The sequence below is a fragment of the Diadema setosum genome, chromosome 1 (assembly GCF_964275005.1).
Source record: "Diadema setosum chromosome 1, eeDiaSeto1, whole genome shotgun sequence".
NCBI lineage: Eukaryota > Metazoa > Echinodermata > Echinoidea > Diadematoida > Diadematidae > Diadema > Diadema setosum.
Genome location: NC_092685.1, coordinates 42153953 through 42176001, shown reverse-complemented (window position 1 = coordinate 42176001; position 22049 = coordinate 42153953). Strand labels below are relative to the sequence as shown.

Below are 22049 nucleotides of genomic sequence, written 5' to 3'. Positions count from 1 at the left end.
TGTCAGATGATCTCACCTTTAAGCCATGAATTGATACATCTTTGTCGCTTACATAAACAATCAATAATTCATTTTTGTAACAACTTGACCTTGTAGTAATGTGATCATTAAAATTACAAAGTCAAATCCATATTGATTATTTACATGGAAGAAAGCTTACTATTGATGGCCACTACATAAAAGTGTTAAAACATAAACAAGAGCTGTAGGGTTTCAGTGAGAGAGAGAGAGGGGGGGGGGACAAACAATGAAGTGAAAGGGAGTCCTTCTAGGGATCGTGGGACAAAAAGGGCCAGCGCCCGTCGCCATTCATCCTCAGAGCCCCCTTTCTTGCTGTGCTCGAATCAATGATACGTGACGCTATTGCTCTCTTGTTTCTGATCAAACAACCCCAGGGTCCCCCTCTCTCTCTCTCATGCCGATCAATGACATTTGAGGCAGGTTACGAAGCAGAGAGTATGAGCTGGTGTTTAAAACCAAGCAGCTCGTGTAAACAGAGCCTCACAGCTCTGTTCTATATCATTTACAAATAAGTTGTGAGAGGAAATCCTCATCAATGTGTGTGGTAAATTTGTTTGAAAAGCAGTAATGTGTACTGGAAATGGTTAATAAATTCTCTCAATGTGTATTTTGAAACTGACAACAAGCAAACATGAGTCTGTTGGCAGGATTTCAAGCTACATCAATGTATATCTTGTTGAGGATGAATTCAGACTCTCTAAACATTGAGGAGACTATTAAACTGGGGATGATGAAAAGGAGCTTGTATGCTTCTTTAAAGTTGACATTTACTGCAATATAAAAAATCGAAGGCAATATTGTTGTGGAAGTTTGTCTTTGTTCTTTAATTGTTAACCAATTAATGGACACTTTGACTCCAAGTGATTTTTTTATGAAGTGTAACATGGTGTAACAGAGAGTTGAATAAGAATTTTTTTTTTTTGAGAATTTGGGTGATAAGTCTTTTATTTTCATTGAAAAAGATAACTTTAATAACAATAAAGAATGTTTTCTAGGTATTTCAGGAAGATTATGAAAAAATTAGTTTCAATATGTGCCCTCCAAATGTTTTTGTGTAATCCTGTTCATCATAAAAACTAAATATATATTTATATATTCTTAAAGTGCCACAGTTCTTTTGAAGTATCATCCTTTGGGGGTTTATTCTATGAAATAACACTAGAATTGGGTTGTGTTAATGATTTCACATCTTGTTTCAATCTCTGAAGTACTTACATCAATTAAATGCATGTACTTAGAAGAATCCACTTTGTACAATATCTCAGTCGTTTTCAAACAAGATTTTCAAACAAGTCATCTGTTGGGTTGTACATCCCGTATTAAAAAAGAAAAAGAAGAATATTGGGGTAGGATTAGGGGTCATTGTCATGCATTCCCACTCTGGAAGGACAAGTATAATCGTGACTATACGCATAGTCATTAAAGTATCATCACCACTTGAGCTTGAGAGGGAACATGTGACTCCAACATGTATGACCTCAATCATCTGGCATGCTAGGCAACGATGACGACGCAACAGCCCCCACCACGTAAGGATAGCACAGTCGCAAACTCCTTACCGTCTCTGCCAAACAGACATGTGACGCACAATTTCTGAGCGCTTATAGCTGGGAGGGGATATCCAATTTCCCCTTCTCCTTATTGAGTCTCTAGTCTCCTCTCCAGACCCCTCACTGTATAAATACTTCAGGGGAACTACACCTACACTGTTTACGGTGTGTGGCTGTGTGACCTGTCAACTCAGTAAGAGAATTAGATACTTCTTGTATGACAGAAGAGTTGTGGACTTGGTGTGCATGCAACGTATTCGCGTGTGTTGATAGAGATTTAATCTGGCAACCTAATAAGACGGTCATGGTCAGAAGATGGTTGAGACTAGAAGGGAGAGGCCTCTGGAGCTCTGTCAGTCAAAGAGAGGGGAACGAAATGAATCAGTGCCGATGTCGGATCACACTCCACCCTTCAACTGACTGACACCATTCCTTCCATCAAGCTCATGGATCACTTATACACTGGATTACATCACAAGGCTACACTCTATTCATTGCTGTACATGGAAACATCATGATGTAAAGTGATGGGAGACTTTTGCTTCAAGTTTAAAGGAACATCATTCATTGCGCGAAGCATTGGCTAGGATTAAAAGAGTCTGAGGCTTAGAAGCACGTTCAGTCTGGAGACGACAGATTACGAGGAGTGGAGGAAGTAATGGCAGCCTAGATTATAGCGAGTGGCAGTCCTGACGTATGCCAATCTTTCATCGGTCAGCAGCAGAGGCTGATACAAGCTACCTTGTTACGAGCGTGCATGCAGTGATTGCAATTAAGTTTGTGCTGCTGTTTAGTAATTGTGATTAATTTGTATCATAATTTTTGATGAATAACTATTTTGATAATTTTTAATCATGGTATGAACTTTGATTTCTTTCAGTGTGTAAATCAAACCTTTATTTTGTGATACACTCACTTTAAAAGTCGAGAATATTTCCTCCTCATGAATTACAAGAAGGAGTATAGATCTATACTAGATGGGAAAATTGTATTTTTAGAAGATTTTATGGTAAAAGCATATTTTCAGATGATTTAATGGCTTCCAGTGTCAAATATATCTGTAGAGGGATTGAATGTTGAAATTGCAGGAGATAAACAGAGTAATTCTAGTTTAAATGCTTTTAGTTAGAACTTTGATAAGATGATGCCTTTGAAATCTTGTCTCATATTGATTGCATGGAAGTATGGGGGATGTTTTCTGTCAGTATGTAGTTGTCATTCATCATTCAGTGGTCTCTGATACTGATTTGTCGAACTGAAGAGATCAACATGCTGTGTCCAAACTGAAGAAATACATTTTCAGTATAGTTGTGTGTGAGCAAAAAAATATCTGAAACATGCAGTGTTTGTAGTTGTTTTTTGTTTCACCTTTTTTTTTAAATCCAGGAAGTTTGATTTGGGATCATTCTTGTTTACTGTCCTGCGGTCTTTTTATCAAGAGACTGGAAATGTTTGTTTAAGAATTGCCGCCAGGGGAAATGTCAGTTGAATCAATTGTTACTATTAAGCATGTGCATTAAGCTATAATGGTTTATTTTAATCATCATCATCATCAAAAGCAGTCAGTCGGAAGAAGAAGTCTGAATAGAATGCAGATAAACAATGCCGGTGGAGACTCAATGAAAGGTTGTAATATGGCCTAGCAAACAGTCACAATAAGGTATATTACTGCCAGCTAGCTCCAAGCATTTAGAGACTAAATAGGTTTTAAATATGGTCTAGAAGTCTGTCACAATGCTGTGTGACTGTCTGCTTCTTGGATTTATCAGTGTGTATTCTTAGGTGGGGATTAAACCCACAAGGAAACAACTGCGCTCTCCTTCAGTGGAAGTGAATTTTGGATTCTGTGGTTGTGTGTGAGGCATTTGGGTGTTGCAGTGGTACCACGAGATGATGAGGCTGCACTGCGTCTCCATATTTATAGTTCGCCGACAGGAAACAGACAAAAACTACTGGTGCAAGTGGTGCAGTGGCAAGGATATTTATCTTGGGAGAATAATCGCTTCAAGGAATCTTTGTGATTTGCATTTTAAAGTACGTAGAAGGGGCTCTCTATTACTGATTTTTGTGTGCTTTGCAGTGTCAGCAGTTATTCCGAGCTACAATTGTAATGGCGCTTGGCATTCCTTCCAGACATGCTATCCTGTTGATCAGTGCTTCTGAGAGGGGTAGTTCACTCCTTCATACTGAATATTATGAATGATTCATTTTGTAATTGACTTCCATCTTATATTCCATCAGTTTTTTTTACACTACGTTTCCATGATTTGATCCGCTGCTCAGGACTATCGTGATGAGATCCAGAGAGCGGAGCCCAACAAGGCGCACCTAGAGGTCGTCGGCAACAAACTCATCCCGGCCAGCAATGAGGCCAGGGCGAGCGACATCGAGTACAAGTTGGCCAAACTGAATGACCGCTGGATGAGACTCATGGATCTGGTAGATGCCAGGTAAGAACCCAACTGTTGTCTTGTTTAGTTTCCAATGGTACAGAGCCTTTGAGTGATATGTCAGTATGTACCTCATACAAGGGTGTACTGTAAAACCAGAACCATTGGTGGCATGAAACTTCCATTAATCAGAACAGATTGCCTTTTTCACAGAATTCAACTTTTTACAAATCACTACTCTCATTTAATGCATTGCGTGACGAACAATTTCTTGTGCACTTTACTTTCACAAATCTAGGCTTTTCGTGAAATTTGAAACTTTCGCAAAAGATTGATGCCCTCAAAAATTTCTGGTTTTGCAGTATACGATGGTCACTCTTAACAGGTGACCACTGAAAACAAGTTTGACTTTTCCACTGCATACTGTTCACATGATATCCTGTTTTTAGCTTGGTGTTTCAGCATCTCATTGTTTCATCATTTTTACTCATGATGGCTTGTTTAGAACTGTATGCATCCAACACACATCTATCTCTTTGTCTTTCTGTCTATAGGTTTTCGTTCCTTCCTCAAACCTCTTTCTGTAACCACTTTCAATTTCAAACATCTCCATGCATGGATGCCAGGACACCCCTGTGGAGATATATATGTAACTCAAGAGACATATAGATTGAGAGATACCTAGCAGTGTTGCATATTGAACTCACAGGTGATGTAGATATCAACCTGGAAATGCATGGTTACCGAGTTCTGTACACATGGACTCGTAGGACCGGTGTAAGCAGTGAGAATCAAAGCGTGAGGGCCATGCAATGGGCCAACCATATCCCCGTCCCATCCAATTTGGCTCCTGTTGATTATTTCCCAGGTGACTGGAATGCTTGGAATGCTGTGTGAAGATCTCTGTGAATGGAGATAGACAGCAAATCCCTGCTCCATTGACACAGTGTCACACTTAAAAGCCGTATAGCATGAGGGTTCATTGGTGGGCCGGTTTATTCCTTGCCCACTGTGGTGCATTCGAAAATCACGAATAGCACCAGCCAGCGAATATGAGCATCAAAGCAAATATTCATCTGTAACAGTCACTCTAGTCAAGATTCTGGTCGAGATTCTTTGGCTGTGTGTGTGATTACACAGAGATCAGTGATGAAACTTTACACAATTTGTTACAGGGATTCACAGTTATATCCTATAGCCAGGCCAGCCCTACTGGTCTTTAACCCCCATTTGGAGTATGTTTTGCTTACATCATTCAAACACTTCACATAATTATGTAGGCCTACATTTACCGTATATATCTCATTCTGCTCCTTGCTACTCTCTCTTTTCACTTCCGTCACATGACAATCTGTGGATGGGAGGAAGATCGCTTCATTAAAAAAAAAAAAAAAAAAAAAAAAAAAATGTGCTAGGAATGTAGCCAGTGACATTGGGGAGCGAATTCCTCTGTCATGGTAGAGGATAATTATCAGTATATACCACAGTCCCATAACTTACCCCACTCTCTCTTCACCTAGTAACACTGTAAAAATCTATGGGTGGATGAAGATGATGGTGTCGTCGTTTGTAATCTACTGTACCAGCAATGGATAGCCACAGTGACATCGGACAGTGAATCTCACCGTCATGATAGGTTTAGAGGACAGTGATCCGTTTTCAATACCTCATTAGTCCCATACTTTATTCCAACTCCATATGACTCTGCTTCTTCTTTGCCAGCTCTGCAATACATATTCATATATCACATTTTCCATTTGAATGAAAAAAAAAATATGCACCTAAACAACAGAGAAAGTGCAAAGATTGGCTATTTGGTATTGTGTACTAGAGTACTCATATAGTGACTTATGGTACCACATATTCAAAGCAATGACTAGACAGATTTGATCTGCCTCTACCCCTCCCCATTCTGTAAAAAAAAAAAGGAAAAAAAAGATGAGTTAAAGAGATAGCACAATCGTTCACGTTAGTGCTATTTATTTTTGTTTTCTTTCACTTTCTTACTCCAATATAATGATGATCAAGAATACAAAAAGAAATATACACCTCTCTACAATTTTTTTATATTGATTTGTTGGGTTTTTTTTTTCCAGAATCACTGTAAAATTATTAAAACAATTTTCACTAGCATGGTTGCAGGATATTTGGCTGTCACCAATGATTTTCATTCACATTTAGAACAGACCTGAGTAATCCCAGCCATTCTCGTATATTCTTCATTGTGCATGTGTGTGTGTGTTTCATATGTCAGTCTTTTTGTAATGATTTTAAGATGATGAGGAATGTGAGTGGGAGGGAGCTGTAAACTGAACCCTTCCATACTTTTCCAGACTTTGAGTGAGGGTTAGTCGCGGTTCTCTTTTATAAGATGTGTCGCAGCTAGAGTTTGAGGTTGATTCTGCTATTTCAATCAACTGCCCTCATATTTGTCTGCAAAGGAAATTACAGAGGTATTTCAGCATCATGGGGTCACTGGGGATTTGTTTATTTGAGAAAGATGAAATATGTGTAGTGTGTGTGTTGGTTTGAAAAACTTACTTTATTTTGAATTCATACATACGTTGCTAAAGCAGATCTGTCACTTACCCATATTTAAATCACATAGACCAGCAAAACTCAAAAAAAAAAAAAAAATGATTAAATCCTATTCCAAATTATGTGACTTGAAAAGAACCAATACAGATGTGCATTATAGAATCATACCAGGTATTTTAGCTTGCTTGTTTTGTTTTGTTTTGGTGGTTTTTTTTTTTTTGGGGGGGGGAGGGGGTGAGGGAGGGGTAGTTATGGATTTAGTCTCACACAAAATTTATTTATAGTGGTTTATTTAGTATAATTGTGAATGAAGAAAGTCTTAATATCCATTACTTTATTATTTCATTCTCACAACTGTACATTGTTATTGTCATGAGGTGTTCTTGTATTGTATTGTTACAGTATGTGTTTGCCAAAGTGAATCCTTAGGGGTGTGTGAGAGATTAGAGATAGAATGAGGTTTTGAGAATTTGTGGGGTTTACAGGTGATAATGTAACAACAAACTAATCTTCAGTATTGTAGTACTGAAATGACTCTGAGTCTCAATATCAGACTAGAAGATAAGAAGTTAGTATGCACCACTGAAGAAAATTTGTTTATACACTAAAACTATTCAATTTGAGGGTATGCGAGTCACAAGGCTTCATATTAGCTATATTTTTAGGAGAAAATTCAGAAGGGTCTGATGAAGCAAGACTAATGATGAGAGAGATTGCTGATTGCAAGGAAAGGCAATGTCCTGTTCAGACTGCATGCCTCAAATGGGTCACCCCCTCAACCCAACCTCTGTCTGGGGCCTTTTCCCCCATGAGATCGCTGCTATGAGAGAGAGAAGAGGCTGAATCAAGGTCACTCACTTTATAGCCCTAGCTGCATTTATGTACAGTGGGAGCCATTTCTTGGCACACTGTACAAACACAGCCTGGACAATGAACTGTGGGAGGATTTGATCTTCAGTACACCATCTTTAAAATCTGGATTGATTTGGATCAACTTTGAAGAGACTCTACTGGACAATTATTACTGTGGACAGAACATACAGTTGGCACCACTAATGTCTGTTTACAGTCTTCAGATTCCACACAGAGGCGTCAGCTGGAAAGCCACAACACTGCAGTGAGATCGTAGAACTGAGAACTGAAAAGAGAGGGCCGCTAGCTCCTTGCCCATTCTTACAGCTGATCCCCTGGATCACGTGACCAGAGTGGAAGCCTGCTCATAATAGTTTGGTATCGCTCTGAGAAAGAGTCATTGTTTTGGGGCCCCCAGCTACCGCTAAATAATTGTGGTCTCATTTTGCAGAGGATCAATGGATGCCGGAGAAGTAGACTAGTAGTAGTGGAATCAGCCCTGAAGTCTCATTCATAACGCGTGGTATTGATTTCTTGAGAACCTTGTGTGAGTGCAAGCAATGCGTCGGTATGCTCCAGCTATTCAAAGATCTTTTTAAAGGGTCCGAAGACAACCCAGGAGAGTATGTATGTTTGATACTCGCAGCTGAAAGACCAGTGAAAGCAGTGCAACAACACGGGACTTATAAACACCGAGAAGGCAACTTGTGAAAGTCTAGAGCTCCCGGTTTAAACCAGATTTGATCAAACGACGAGAAGAATTTTGACTTGTCATTTGGCTGCAGGTTGCCTGTCAGCGACGTTGATTTATCACGCTGGGGTCAAGACCGGGCACTCGTGGAACAAAACAAGTAGATCTTTGATACTGCTGAGCAGCTGCTGAATGAATGGATGCATGAAGCGGGATATATATTTATATGTTGTCTTGTATATCTCTTCATGTCATGGATATATTGCTATGCCTCCCATTGCCCTCAGAGTCCCCCTGGATCGCTCTTTTGTGAACATCACATCTCCAGCAGGAATTCCAACCTGTTCAGTTTTTGATCTTTATAGTGTGCATTGCGTGACTACAAAGTTGTATCAAGGAAGGAAAGAAAGGGAGCTATTATACAGCTTTTCTTCCATTCTAAGTGTTTGCTGATCTGATAATCAGCTCTGTCAAGATTTACTTGGCCCTGACTACTGCCATATAAACTCAGGGGACAGGATGGTCTCCCAGTGAAGGATAAGAGGATTAACTCCGTAAATGAGTGGCCAATGGAAATGAGGAATTACTCGTGTACCAGCATATTTTGAAATCTTCGTTGTGCGAAACAGGAGGCCAGCACCGGGCAGTATAGTGGTACTTCCCATGCCATTATTATTTGTGGGATAACTCTATTATAGCACTGGCATGCAGGCTTTTTGAAGAAGTGTGAGAGTCATAGATACATATCAGTTACACCTGTTAGCTAGCTACACCTGATTTTACTTTTGCAGTAGCATTGCTCTGCAAAAGTAGCCCATTCATGTCCATGCAGCATGCATCCTTTACAAGCTGCAGTTGAGGTGAAGTGTTAAAGATTGCTTCTTTGCAGAGTGTAGCTGTCTGTAAACATGCAATCTGAATCCATATCGCTGGAAGCTGCCAGAAATGAAGTGAGAACTTCCAGTGACACTGAGTAGTAGAGGTGCCCTCATCTGATTTGGAGTTTGAAACTTGTCAAATGGATGGACGCTGGATGACATCATCTCGAAGTTGTACAATTGCATAATGTGCAGTTGTTGATTACACATAGGAAACTTTACAACAGGAAGACTGTGGGCAAGGACTTCTTAGTGGATGTTATATTGGATGGATTATTTGCAACTTGAGCGGGAGAACAAACAGAGGGTGCCTGGCATTGAGCAATGTGTCAATCACCGCTTGTAACTTGTGAAAAATCTGGTTACGAATGTGTGTGTGTTTGCATTGGATGACATGCATGTTGTGTCGGGATTACATGAATCTGCATCATGCCTACACATGAGACAGCATAATAGGGAACCTTGAGCCATGATGAACCTACCAGATGGTAGCAGCTCAAATCATTGAAATAAACTTGCCTCCATTTCTCTTGCTCCGGTTTCAGCTGGCTAGACTCGCATTATTGGAAATAATCCACTTTCTCGAAAGTGTGGCTGTGTCATATTTTTTTTCCCTACTTTCCTTCAAAAGTAGGAAGGATGTTGGTCCCCAGAGAAGTACCCATCTATCATAACTCAATCACTGATTGAATATGCGTGTGTCAGTTTCCCCCCATTGAGGGGAAAAAAGTCTGATGTGTCCGTCAGGTCAGTGCTGTGGCGAAATCAAGAGCAAATCAGTCAGATATGAGATTTGACCGTGGGCGATGAGTCCTGGGAGACAGTTTTTCACTACCTAATCAGATGGAATAAGCGTCCCAAGTATTTCGGCATTAGTGTTCTCTGAGTCATACTCTCTATGAGCTAACCGTAATGATTGTTTGCGTGCCTGACAAATCTATGAGTGCATTCAATACATTGAAATGTTCTCTGAGGCATCTCCCCAGTTTATAATGTCTTTGTCTCTTTGAGCATGCTGTGCTTCATAGACAGTTAATCACAGTGGAGGGGACATTATCTTTGTCTTTTTGAGAAGAACTGAGCTTTCTGCATGACACTCATGAGCTGTAACTGCCGAGACCACGTGCAATTGTACTTCTTGAGATCTTAATCACCTCACGCTACTATTGCAGAAGGAATTATCAAATGCAAATGTTTGTGAGCGAACGTCTGGCTGACAACAGTGGATGAAGACCTAACGGTGGAATGTTGTGACAGACTGCGAATTTGTGTCTTTGGAAAAATGCTATATATTTGTTGCTGTTTTTTCTGTGTGTGCATGAATATCTTTAAATGCCGTTCACTTTGACATGAGTCATGAGAGGACGCTGCATTGAATGTGTAGCAGTGGCCATTCTTCCAGTGCTACGGCCTATCTCTGGACATCGTAAGCTCTATTGATTTCTGCCCGGTTCCCCCTTTGATCAAGACGATTACTGCGCATATAATGTGCCAGCTTACACCACTGCCGTTTCAGAGGAGTACAAAGCGGAGGAAATCAATATGTGTTTCACACAGACCTGAATGAGGGTGAATAGGAGAGGGGGATAAAGTTCCTCCATTGGACAAAATTGAATCTCGCACCCCCCTCAACAATGAAAATGGAGACAGATTTCTTAAAGACACCCGCCAAAGACTTTAAGGCGTCGTCGCTCTCTTCTCCGCCCGTTTCGCCATCGCTCCCTCGGGCAGTGCTGGCGGTGGAGGGAGAGAAGAATGGCATAGTTCAGGATGATCAGGAGTTGTCATTTTTAAGCCTTCTACAGCCTAGGTAATAATCAACACAGGTTATCTTTCCTCAATTTTTTCTTTTTCAACATCATGGAAATGTGTCATGTAAAGGTACATAAACCTGTGTGAATATTCTTTTTGTCAAAAGCATCAAAAGTACACAATAACAACCTTTTATGCAAGGTGGTGGTAGCATCTTACATAGTGTCCAATGAGCAAATGAATAAGAACCATCTTGTTCAGAGGTCTGAGTTTTGATGTTATTCTGCATTCAGTCTTCATTTCATATTTCATGAAAAGGTGTCCTGTAAAGGCACATAAACCCCAGTAAATCATCTTACCAATTGTCCACTGAGCGAATGAAATTATCATCTTGTTCAGGGATCTGAGTTATGTTATTCTGCAGTGTTCTTGTGTGATTTTCCAAGGGAAGGCACTTTTTATGTTGTTGGGTATATGAGAGAAATGATGATGGAGTTTGATATCAAAAGCAGACCTGTGATTAAGTTGTCCCTTTAAAGACAGAAAAATACAAGAAGTAAACTTGATGCCATTTCAGTATCAGAACAAAATTGCTTATAAATCCCGTGGATATCGTCAACATGCCTACAATTGGACAGCTATGTTTTGGTTACTGAAGTTCATATTTACCAATGAGGCAGGGTGATGCCTCATTGATGTTCAATCTATGTTTAGAAGTTAAAAGAGTGCTTGGTGGATAAAGTGAGCTGGATCACAGGAGAAACCCTGTCAGAAGTTGCTTACATCTTTTTTTTTTTGAATGTCTCGTTTTTGTTTTGGTACTCCCAGGGTGAAGAAACTGAAGGACACGCTGACCGCTGTCCAGCAGCTGGAGCAGGACATGAGCAAGCTGAGGCAGTGGCTGAGCCGGGTGGAGCGGGAGCTCAACACGCCGCTCACCTACGAGACCTGTCAGATGGTGGAGATCGAGGCCAAGCAGAAAATGCACGAGGTGAGCCAAGACATTCCAAGTCCAGACATCCCAGGCCCCCCATTTTTCTTAGGGAAGGTCAAGAGATTTGCAGTCATTAATGTAACAGTGCTTGCAGTACATGTATTTACCATTGTGGCCCAGTTGATAAGACCACAGACTCTCAATCATGAGGTCAGTGGTTCAAATCCATTGAAAGCAGCTTTCCCTTATTACCTATTCCTTAGGAGTGGACTCAAAGCTTTCAGTAACTTGCTCATCACAGTCCTGCCAACTAGTATGTTTTTGGTTTTGTTTTTACCATATTTGATACATTTTTCCTTTATAAAGACATGAAAATATGCTTTTAAATGAAAAATGTGTTTCTTCCGACACTTCATGTAGCATACTTACGTGTAGTATGTCCAAGTTTCCCAGTTTGAAACCAAAACATTATTTTACACAAAAATATATGTTTCTCAATGGGCATCTGACTGTCTGCATCACATGCAGAGACTCGCAGTCTTGTCATAAGGGTTTATTTAAAGTGTTTCCTTAGTGACAATGTTCAATGAATTCAAATCAACATGTACAAACAGTAACAACCACCATGTACAGTACTTGCAGTGAAGCTCAGTGATGGTCAGGGCCGGCGGAGAGTTTTCAAAAGTGGGGGGGGGGGGGGGCCACTTCTGGATTTCGTCAGCTGACAAGCACAAAAAAAAAAAAAGAAAAGTCTTAACCCGCTCATCTTTCTCCTTCCACTTCTGGGTTTCAGCTGACAAGCAAAAAAAAAAAACAAACAAACAAACAAAGAAACACCTATATGCAAATGAAATATTAAAGATAATAGCTGATTAGCACTTGTCAGGCAGCTGCTTTCAAGAAGAATGGCATTGAGAGTATATCATAACATGCTCTGATTTCAGTAAGCTGTTTATACATTTATTAACCAAGGCCCAGGATGTGTTGTTTGTTTACTTTTAGCTTTCATTCAAGGCTTGTTTATGAATATCTTTACATTTTTCATCCATATCTGTTATTGTGCAGAAGAAGAAAAAAAAAAAAGAAAGGGAAGCAAAACATGTAGCTCTAGAATAAAGAAACAAAGATCTATACTGAGTCACAGTTCTTGTTTCCTTTGTGATAACATTTTAATACCTAAGAGTTACAATATACAACTTAAAGTTTATTTGTGTGGAATTCAGGAAGCAAAGCCATTTACAGATCATGACATTTTATTGAGCATTAAAAAAAGTTATAATGATGCATCAGTATGTATCCATTAGAGTGCCAAGATTGTTACCGTCGAACAAAAACGAATTTCCGTTATTCGCTTTCCGATTGAATGCAGAATTATTTCTCACTATTCATTCATATGAAAGGAGTGTGATGAGGTTATAAATTCTCTGCTCTGTCGTGAGAGAATCTCTTCTTTCGTGGCCTATTCTGGGAGAGCTAGCTAGTGTGCGGTGAAAATCTCGGGAGACCGTTTATGCCGAGCTATAGGGTTACAGACAAAGTGTCCCGGGCATGAATGCCTCCACAAAGGCAGAGAGAAACAACAAACCCCACGGTAAAAAGAGCCCGATTTGACAGGTTGAATGGATAGAGCCAGTGGACCGTGGGACGGCACACAGCTCAGAAAAACAAATTTCACCCTCTGCAGCTCCCCCCCCCCCCTCCAAAAAAAGTAAATAAGAAGAAAAAAAATCCCTATTGTGAGAGGGTCAAAGAAGGGTTACTTCTACTGATGCATTCTCCCACCGTTATAAACAGCTACCATTATTATGTTTTGCATCCGCAAGATTTCTCTGTGGTAGGACACACATTCAGACACCCATGGTTCAAATGACCCACCCTCATTGGCTAGAGTGCTGTTACTCTGCACTTGCTGCCTTGTTATTGTAATCAGAAGCATATTTATGAGAAAAATTTGCGAATAATAGCCCATCAGGGCCTTGTTACTGCAAAAAGTGTTGCAAAAACTGCAATCGTCATATCATCAAAGCAACAATTAGGCAACTACCAATCAGCTGTCTGCATTTAAAGGGATGGTACAGTATTGGTGGAGATGAGAATTGGGCTTTTAACTTTTTGTGAGATACCAAGAAAACACTTATGATATAATACAGAGCATACCATTTTAAGAGGAATTCAAAGTTTATTTGATGAAAATCGGGTTTGGAATGACTGAAACATCCAAAAACAAAGTAAAACAAAGTGATCGTGATAAAGTGTGAGTCCCGCACTTTGTTAGAATTGCTCTTTTTTGGATATCTGAGCCATTTCAAAACCAATTTTCATCAAATAAACGTTGAATTCCTCATAGAATTACATGCTCTTTCACATTTCATAAGAGGTTTCTCATTATCTCACCAAAAAATGTTAGAAACCTGAAATTATGTCTCAACGAAAGCTATACAATCCCTTTAAGTTATCAGTCATTTCATTTCAACTGCTGTAGGCCTAACTGACAGTCAGTGTATCTTTATCCTAGATGAAATTGTCACCTTAGTCATTTGTTTTTGTGGAATTAGGTGGATTTATATATGAAATAATTCCTTTTTCAGTGAGCAGAAATCCTGAATTCTGAGAACTTGAATTTCTCCCCGTGGCAAAATGTGCATGTACACGTACATTGTAGGTTGTATATTCATTTATGTATTTTTGGGAAGTGTGTATAGTAGAAATGAATGAATGACAGAATATCTGAGAATGTTGCTACCACACTTATATGCATGTGTGTGTTTAATTGTCATGTTTTGTGATAGATTGAAAGGAGTAATGTGAAATACACAGTTGAATTCTCATCATTGATCCTCCTTCCCATCCCCCCCCCCCATCCTTCTTCATGTCGAAGTGACTCATTTTTTGCGGCTTGTTTGCATTCTGCAGGAGCTGCACAAAGACATCACGCGGCACAGCAGTGGTGTGGCATCAGTACTAAACCTGTGTGAGGTCCTCCTACACGACCAGGACGCCTGCTCCACAGACGCCGACTGCGAGGCCATCCGGACTGCCACCCAGACCCTGGACCAGCGCTGGCACAGCATCTGCACCCTGTCAGCTGAGAGGAAGATGAGGTAAGGGCTGCTCCTACTTACTGTCACAGCAGCTCATTTTAAGATGGCTAACTCTGACTAATGCTGTCAGTCCTTGTCCTATCAATTATGTCATCTTAAAGATGCATTCTGAAGACTGCAGCCATTTGAATCCTGTGGAGTACATACAGTAGTAGCATCAGAATGTAAATGATCATTTCATCTTGAGACTTGATCAAAGAATACAGGTATTCAAATCTTTAAAAAAAGGTGTACATGCAGTATTAGAACATAACATAAAAGTGATGACTGCAACTGATTGACAAATTACCCTTCATTGACTTACATCATATTGATGAATACCAGTTTTCCCATCAGTTGCAATAAAAAGCAACTTGATACAAGAACCCTATCATAATTTTAAGAAAAGACGATGTTGTCTTTAAGATCTTATCAAGGCCTACAGCCATTCGAATTCAAACAAGGTGCAGTGCTGCAACAACAGAACTTCAATGATAAAGTTTCAATTCTTTGAGCTAGGTGCTAGGTGCCTACTGGAACACCGTGACTTCAATGATGAACTTTTGATCATCGATCTGCAGAGAATGTCTTCGTTAGACTTGTTTAAAGGCTACATCCATTTTAATCTATTAGGTCATTATTACAACATTGCAGTTAAGCTGGTGATTCATGTCATTCAAGATGCAAATATTAGGCTTGATCAAAGCTACAGCCATTTGAATACAAACAAGGCAAGTATTTAAATGATTGATAGGCTTCGTGAAGGATTTGAACCCGTATAAAAGATTTGTTTGTACAGCAGATTTTTTTCTGTTTTTTTTTTTTTTCTGCGCTTGGACTGTTACGAACAATGCAAGTGAAACTTGTGCAGCGTTAATTATTCAGGGAAACCTAACAAAATGGTCAGGAGTATTTGGTTGTTTAGGAAGCTCCTGTTTACAGTAAAAAGATTTATCAGTTTGCTAAGGTTGTCCTTACAATAATGGTCTTTTTTGCAACACTGCACACTGGCATTGGTCCAACAGTCCCCGACCAGTAAAAATCACTGTTGGACCAGTGACTTGTTTAGGAATGGACCAGTAAAAAATGCAAAAACTGGGTACCTACAGATCAGACAAAAAGGTTGGACCAGTAGAAAAAAAAAAAGGGGTTAGTGTGCAGCCATGTTAGCTGTCATGCTGACATCTTTGCTATATAAGCATTTTGACACCTTTGGGTTACAATTCCGTACGTTAAAGGACAAGTTCACCTTCAATAACATAAGGATTGAGAGAATACAGCAATATTAGTAGAACACATCAGTGAAGGGTTGAGGAAAATTGGACAATCGATGCAAAAGTTATGAATTTTTAAAATTTTTGTGTTGGAACCGCTGGATGAGGAGACTACTAAGGCTCATGATGTCATATGAGTACAACAGTATAAAGAAAGTGTAAAGAAAATTCAACATATTTTCACTTTTTTCGCATAATAAAAGAGCACTTGACTTGCCTCTTTCTAACGGCAATGGGAATAACATTACCCATAACATGTCAGTAACGAGTCAAGGGAATGTGTACTTTTTTCAAAAGATGAAATTTTGTGAAATTCTCTTTATATTTTCCTTATATTGTTGTACGCATGTGACATCATACACTGCAGTAGTCTTCTCATCCAGCGGTGACTGCACAAAAACTTCAAAAATTCATAACTTTTGAACGGATTTCAAACTTTCAATGATGTGTTCTACTAATATTGCTACATTCTCTCAATCCTTATGTTAATGAAGGTGAACTTGTCCTTTAATGTACAGTCCAAGTTTAAATTCCAGGTGTACTGATAAAGCTGCTGTTGCGCTGTGCTAGCCCAAGAGTATTCTAAAACCATTAATATTCCATCTCTTTATTCTTATTTCCCCAAAGGATTGAGGAGACATGGAGGCTGTGGCAGAAGTTCAAGGAAGACTACAACCGGTTCGCTGACTGGCTGGAGCAGAGCGAGCAGATGATAGCCACCCCCAATACCTCATCCACACCCTACATCATCATCAAGGAGGAAATCAAGAAATTTGAAGTGAGTGGCTGGAACTGAGGCTATCTTTATTTTCGCCTCTCTCTTTACACATTAACCCATTAGAGACTATAGTTCTGAGGTATCAGGCAGACGTCTATTGGAAACATGTGTTAAAGCAAAGTTAGCAAGTCCTCAAAGGGTTAACATTGAGACATCATCTTGAAGCAGATGCTACCAGTGTAGAGTTCTCCATGGCCCTGGTGTCTTTCCCCTTTAGTATACTTGTTAAGAGAGGTTAGGGAAGGTTGATATAGAAGCAGTGATACATGTATTTTGCCTATGTGTATGCCCTAAATCAAGGGAAAGTTTATAGGCCTGTGTTCCCTGATAAAAGATAACAGCAGCAGAAGAAAAGGGCATATGTATCCAACCTCAGTAATGAAGTTTAATTGATGGTCATTCATAGGCAGGTTACTTGTTGCATTTTGAAAACAAAAGAAGAAAACCTTCAAAGTACTGTTTTATCTATAATGCATTACATGTGTTTAATTGCTTTAATGCAATTTTATATTGTCGAATCGGACAAGAAGAATTTCATGCAAGAGGAATCTGCCACTATCCATCAAGAGAAAAGTTACTGAATTGATTTTTATTTTGATCTATTCTCGTGGTGTTCAGTGAAATCATGATTCTTAAATAAGCATTCTTTGCATAAATGTCCGTTTGATTAAATCCCACCAGGCATTCCAGCGTAAAGTCCATGAAAACCTTGCCCAGCTAGAGATGCTGAACAAGCAGTATCGTCGCCTGGCCAGGGAGGGGCGGACAGACAGTGCCAACCAACTCAGGAGCCTTGTGCACACAGCAAACGATAGGTGAGGCACAGAGGGGGTAAACGTTCAAAACGAATAAACACACACACACAAAAAGAACAAAAAAATCAGATCACGGCTATAACCACAAGCTGCTATACGGGGGAAAAGTTGCAAACAAGATATAAGTATAAAAGGTGAAGTACCGGTAAGTCTAGATGCAACATGTAAATTGTAAAATAATGATGACTGTCTTTATGGTTTCATTCATTTTTTTTTTTCTGTCCAACTAGCATCCTACAAAAAAAGAAGAAACATGTGTGTGTAATCGAAAGTGTGTCTCAAAGATGTATGTGATATAGATTTATTATGATAGTAACGTAGAAATGGAAACTTCAGATGGTCGGATGGACACAACATTTCTAAATGACACCTCACTGGAGTTTATTGGAGGACAAGAATAGATCAAGGTGCTCCAGCTGACAAGGTGTAGTTAGCAGTAGGATACATGTTGGTAACTGAAATAATGTGTGCCATGACCAACAGACAGCCATTATGCATACAGGAGTAGAAGCCACCCTCTGTCAGAAGCAGTATTACATAGTAACATGTTTGGTGCCAAGTCTGTATATGCTCCAGCTGCTGATGTGGTAGCATTAGTCATGACATAACATCATGATTTCATTTTCATTTGGGGGAATGTATCACAATGATGCAATATCAGTTAGCATCCAGACATTTGATTTCTTCAATTTGCAGTGTTTGCTGTTATTAACTTATCTTGGTTAGAATATAAAGCAGGTATTTGATTGTATTTTGTGGCTGGTGCAATGGCCAAGTCAACCCTCAGTAATTGGCCATTATAAAAATGTAAGAAAATATTTTATCAGAGTAGCAGATTGAATGTTTTGTGGTGAAAACATTGCTCATTCATACAGTTAAATGATTGTAATTAAAGAGTAACACCGCCCTCTCCTGTTCATCATCCAACAGGTGGGATGCTCTCGCCAGGAGGTGCTGCAGCGTGTTACGGAGGCTGAGGGCCCAGCAAGGCCTAAGGGACGAGTTTGAAGGGACCAGGGAGAGCATGGTGGTCTGGCTGACCGAGCTGGACCTTCAGCTGACCAACATCGAGCACTTCTCCCAGTCGGACATCTCCACCAAAACCAAACAGATGAAGGTCAGTTGACATATGGTCACTCTAAGGTCATGCCATCTCGTGCTTAAAAAGCTATAGCCTCTGCTCCAGAGCTAAGAGAATAAAATGAATTATCAGTTGATTCACAAAATTCACATAGAGTAAACACAAAGAAGTACACTGTATACTGCATACAGTGTATGCGTATGACATTATCAAGGACTTTCATTCAGTGAGTTTTGTCAGCCGCACTTGATTCTGCTGCAGTTATACATTTTATCATACACATGTAATTTCTCATAAGCTATATAATTGCTGACTGCCAAACGATGCAGTGGGGGAAAGTTTAGTTATTTATCAAATGAATTGTGAAAGATTGTGAAATTGAACACAGCTTGCTGCAAACTTAATACTCTAAGAGATGATGTCACATTGTAATTACCCAAGGTACTGTTATTTTCATTTCATTTCATTATCCCTATGTCTAACCCATCTTACCCACTATAATACCCTATCCAGGCATTCCAACATGAGATCGAACTGAATCAGGTGCGGCTAGACGAGATCGAAAGCTACGCCCGCTCCCTGATGCAGCGCTGCGACCAGAACGACGCGGCCGAGATTCAGGAGGAGATGGACGAGCTGCGTCGCTATGCCGACGAGGTCTTTGCGAGGGTCAGCAAGTTCCAGCGGAAATTGGAAAGAATCACTGCCACGGTGAGTGTCGGTGTACTGTAGTTGATTTAGCTAAATCTTCATCCTTAAAAAAATTGAAGCCCTCCTTTATGTATCAGAGAGATAATTGGAGCTGGGGGGGGGGGGGGGTTCTGCAACAGAGAGCTTGCATAAATTGTTGTTGTTGTTTTAAAGAATTAAAGAAGAGAGAGAGAAAAATGGGGCCCTATACAAATACAATGTAATTTGCCCCATAAATGGGGCCCTATACAAATAATTTGCCCCATAAATTGGTCACTCATCAGAAAAAACGTATTCACATATTTCCGGGTTATATCTGTCATTGTGTTTACTTGCCTAGAATGCAGATATCTTCATTTGGAAGCATATGCAATGAGCATGGGAGGAAAATTCAGAAATCAGTTTCTTTTTCTCTCTTTTTTTTTTTTTTGGGGGGGGGGTTTGTTTTTTGGCAAATGCAGGAGACTTTTTCTCCAGTACATGTAATATTTATTTCAATTTCATCTCCTTCAGATGAATTCTTGAGCATTTTGGTCTCAAGATAGGAAGGCTGCCATCTTCCGAGATGCACGATTGCTAGTTTGAGGTCAAGAAATATGGCGCATCACAACTGTGTACTAACAAAGCATTGCAAACTTACAATCCTCTCATCCATCTTTCTCATCTCATTAGGGAAAAGGAGAAAATTTCCAGTCGTGCTAGTCTTGCACCATGTTTGCAGAATATAACAAATTCTTTACTATAAGCCATGTGCCATGCCTTGAAAATGCTGTGCATTTTGACAAATTTATATCATCCCATATGCTCTGTACCAACTTACGCTTGATTCATCTAACAGTCCTGTCCATCATTCTGTCTCCTTGTTTTAAAGGTCTCGCCAATTCTGTAGAGATGTTGACACTACACTGTCATCTCTGTCACCTCAACTTTTTTAGTGGTAGAAGTTTGGTTTTTTTAATTCAGTGTTAAGAGTTGTACATTTACTACTGTTTACATCTTCCTTTTCACCTATACAATTCTCTCATAATTCCAGATTTTGTTGATATATCATTTGAAAATGCTTCATTAATCTTTTACTCCTGCATGCATGCAATTCTTTCTTTAATGATGCATCTCGTTCAGAAGTTATATTCAATTAATACTGAATAAATCACTGCAGTATCATTATTCGTCTGTCTTCTCAAGCTCTTACTAATGTATGGAACAAGCTTGTTCAGTAATCTGTTCTTTACATATAGGTACATGTATATTGCATTACTTTGGGTGAAGTCAAAGGAGACAAATAAAATGTTGATGTTTCAACTTTTCATTTTACTGACGCAAATTCTGTGGAAATCCTATTGCAAAATTTGAGCTCCCAACACTATATGTACAGTTGGAAGTATTTCATTGAAACAATTCTGTTTAGTACAGTTACCTGGAGCAGTCCCTTGAACTTTGACCCTCATTAACCTCCAACACCTTGTAGCATGGCATCACGTCAGATGAAAAATCATTCATTTGTGGCCTCAGTTCAGGAAACCTAGAGCGGAAGGCAGTCTGACAAACATGTAATTGTCCCACTCTGTTGAATCGGAACGAGGCATTTTAGTGGTGTTTAGCCTTGATTGTCTCAGTGAAAAGGTTTCGGATGAATGCCGAGAGAGAACGTAGGTGGAATAAAAAGGAGCTGCCCACTCATGATCTGAGCTGCTTAGTCACTAGGGGAGGTGCAGCTTTGCAGAGGAGATTTGCACTATCTTATCTGACGAGACAGTCAAGATCTAATGTGTCCAGACCTGTTTGACTTGGGACATAGGGATATTTCTGCCTTGCCATAAGTCATGGGTGAGGCCTTAGATCGGGGATCGTGTTCAGTGTACCCCGGCCGTTTCCCTGACGGGCGTTAGTGAAAAACTTGCTGCCTGTACTCGCTATCGGATCTGCAGCAGAACAGTTCTGTTTTTGTGCTGTTTGTTGTGTTCGCGGGAGAGAGATATAGTACAATATGGCCAGTCGCGTGAGTCGCAAGAAGAGACTTCGTTTGAAAGCCCGTAAGCTTGCTTCTCGCATAAACTGCATGAGAACAAAGGTACTGTGTTGTGTTGTCCCCAATTATCAACCATTCTTTCGGTGACTTTTAACATATTTGGTGTAAATAATGTGAAGGATCATGATGTAATGTCTGTGGTGCCTGTACAGAAAGGTAGACTGTGACAAAGCATATATGATTTGTTGTATTCTAATAGGATATGGAGTGGGTCTTCATAGACTTCTGTACACCATCAGCACTCGTCTCTTTTTTTTCTTTTTTTTTAGTGGACAGAGCATAATGTAGCTGACATAATACTGTCATATCTTAGTGGGAGTGACTAGTTGAGAGAGTATGTGTCACAGGAAGTAGAGATTAATATGGTCAAGTTAAATGTTGGTCTTGCGTCCATGAAGTTCTGTGAGTCAGGTTCCCTGTGACGTTGCACTTGCTGCGACACTGACTTTAGCAAATTCATGGAAATGGCTGTCACGGCAGTTTGATGCATCATGGTGTGATAGATAATCCATTGTGTGAAGATGTGAATTGGGTAGTAGATGTGACTATAAAACTGCCTAGATTTAATTTGGCATTAAATGCGCACATCAATCGTGCCAGTCATTTCAATGTTTCGATCATTTCCCTCCATTTCGATACATCTCAGTGCATTCAAGCTCTAACATAGACTGCAGTATTCAACTTTCTTTTCCTTCT

At 39.8% G+C, this 22049-nt stretch overlaps 1 protein-coding gene across 1 annotated transcript in view; it reads left to right on the top strand.

The window, feature by feature from the left end:
- LOC140237504 (uncharacterized) overlaps positions 1–22049 on the top strand; it is a 184746-nt gene that overhangs the window by 147233 nt on the left and 15464 nt on the right. Inside the window, exons 77-84 of the mRNA XM_072317473.1 lie at positions 3855–4021; positions 11501–11663; positions 14520–14707; positions 16588–16738; positions 17420–17553; positions 18484–18670; positions 19148–19345; positions 21701–21703. Of these exons, the coding sequence (XP_072173574.1) occupies positions 3855–4021; positions 11501–11663; positions 14520–14707; positions 16588–16738; positions 17420–17553; positions 18484–18670; positions 19148–19345; positions 21701–21703 (1191 nt within the window). The remainder of the gene's footprint in view (positions 1–3854; positions 4022–11500; positions 11664–14519; positions 14708–16587; positions 16739–17419; positions 17554–18483; positions 18671–19147; positions 19346–21700; positions 21704–22049) is intronic.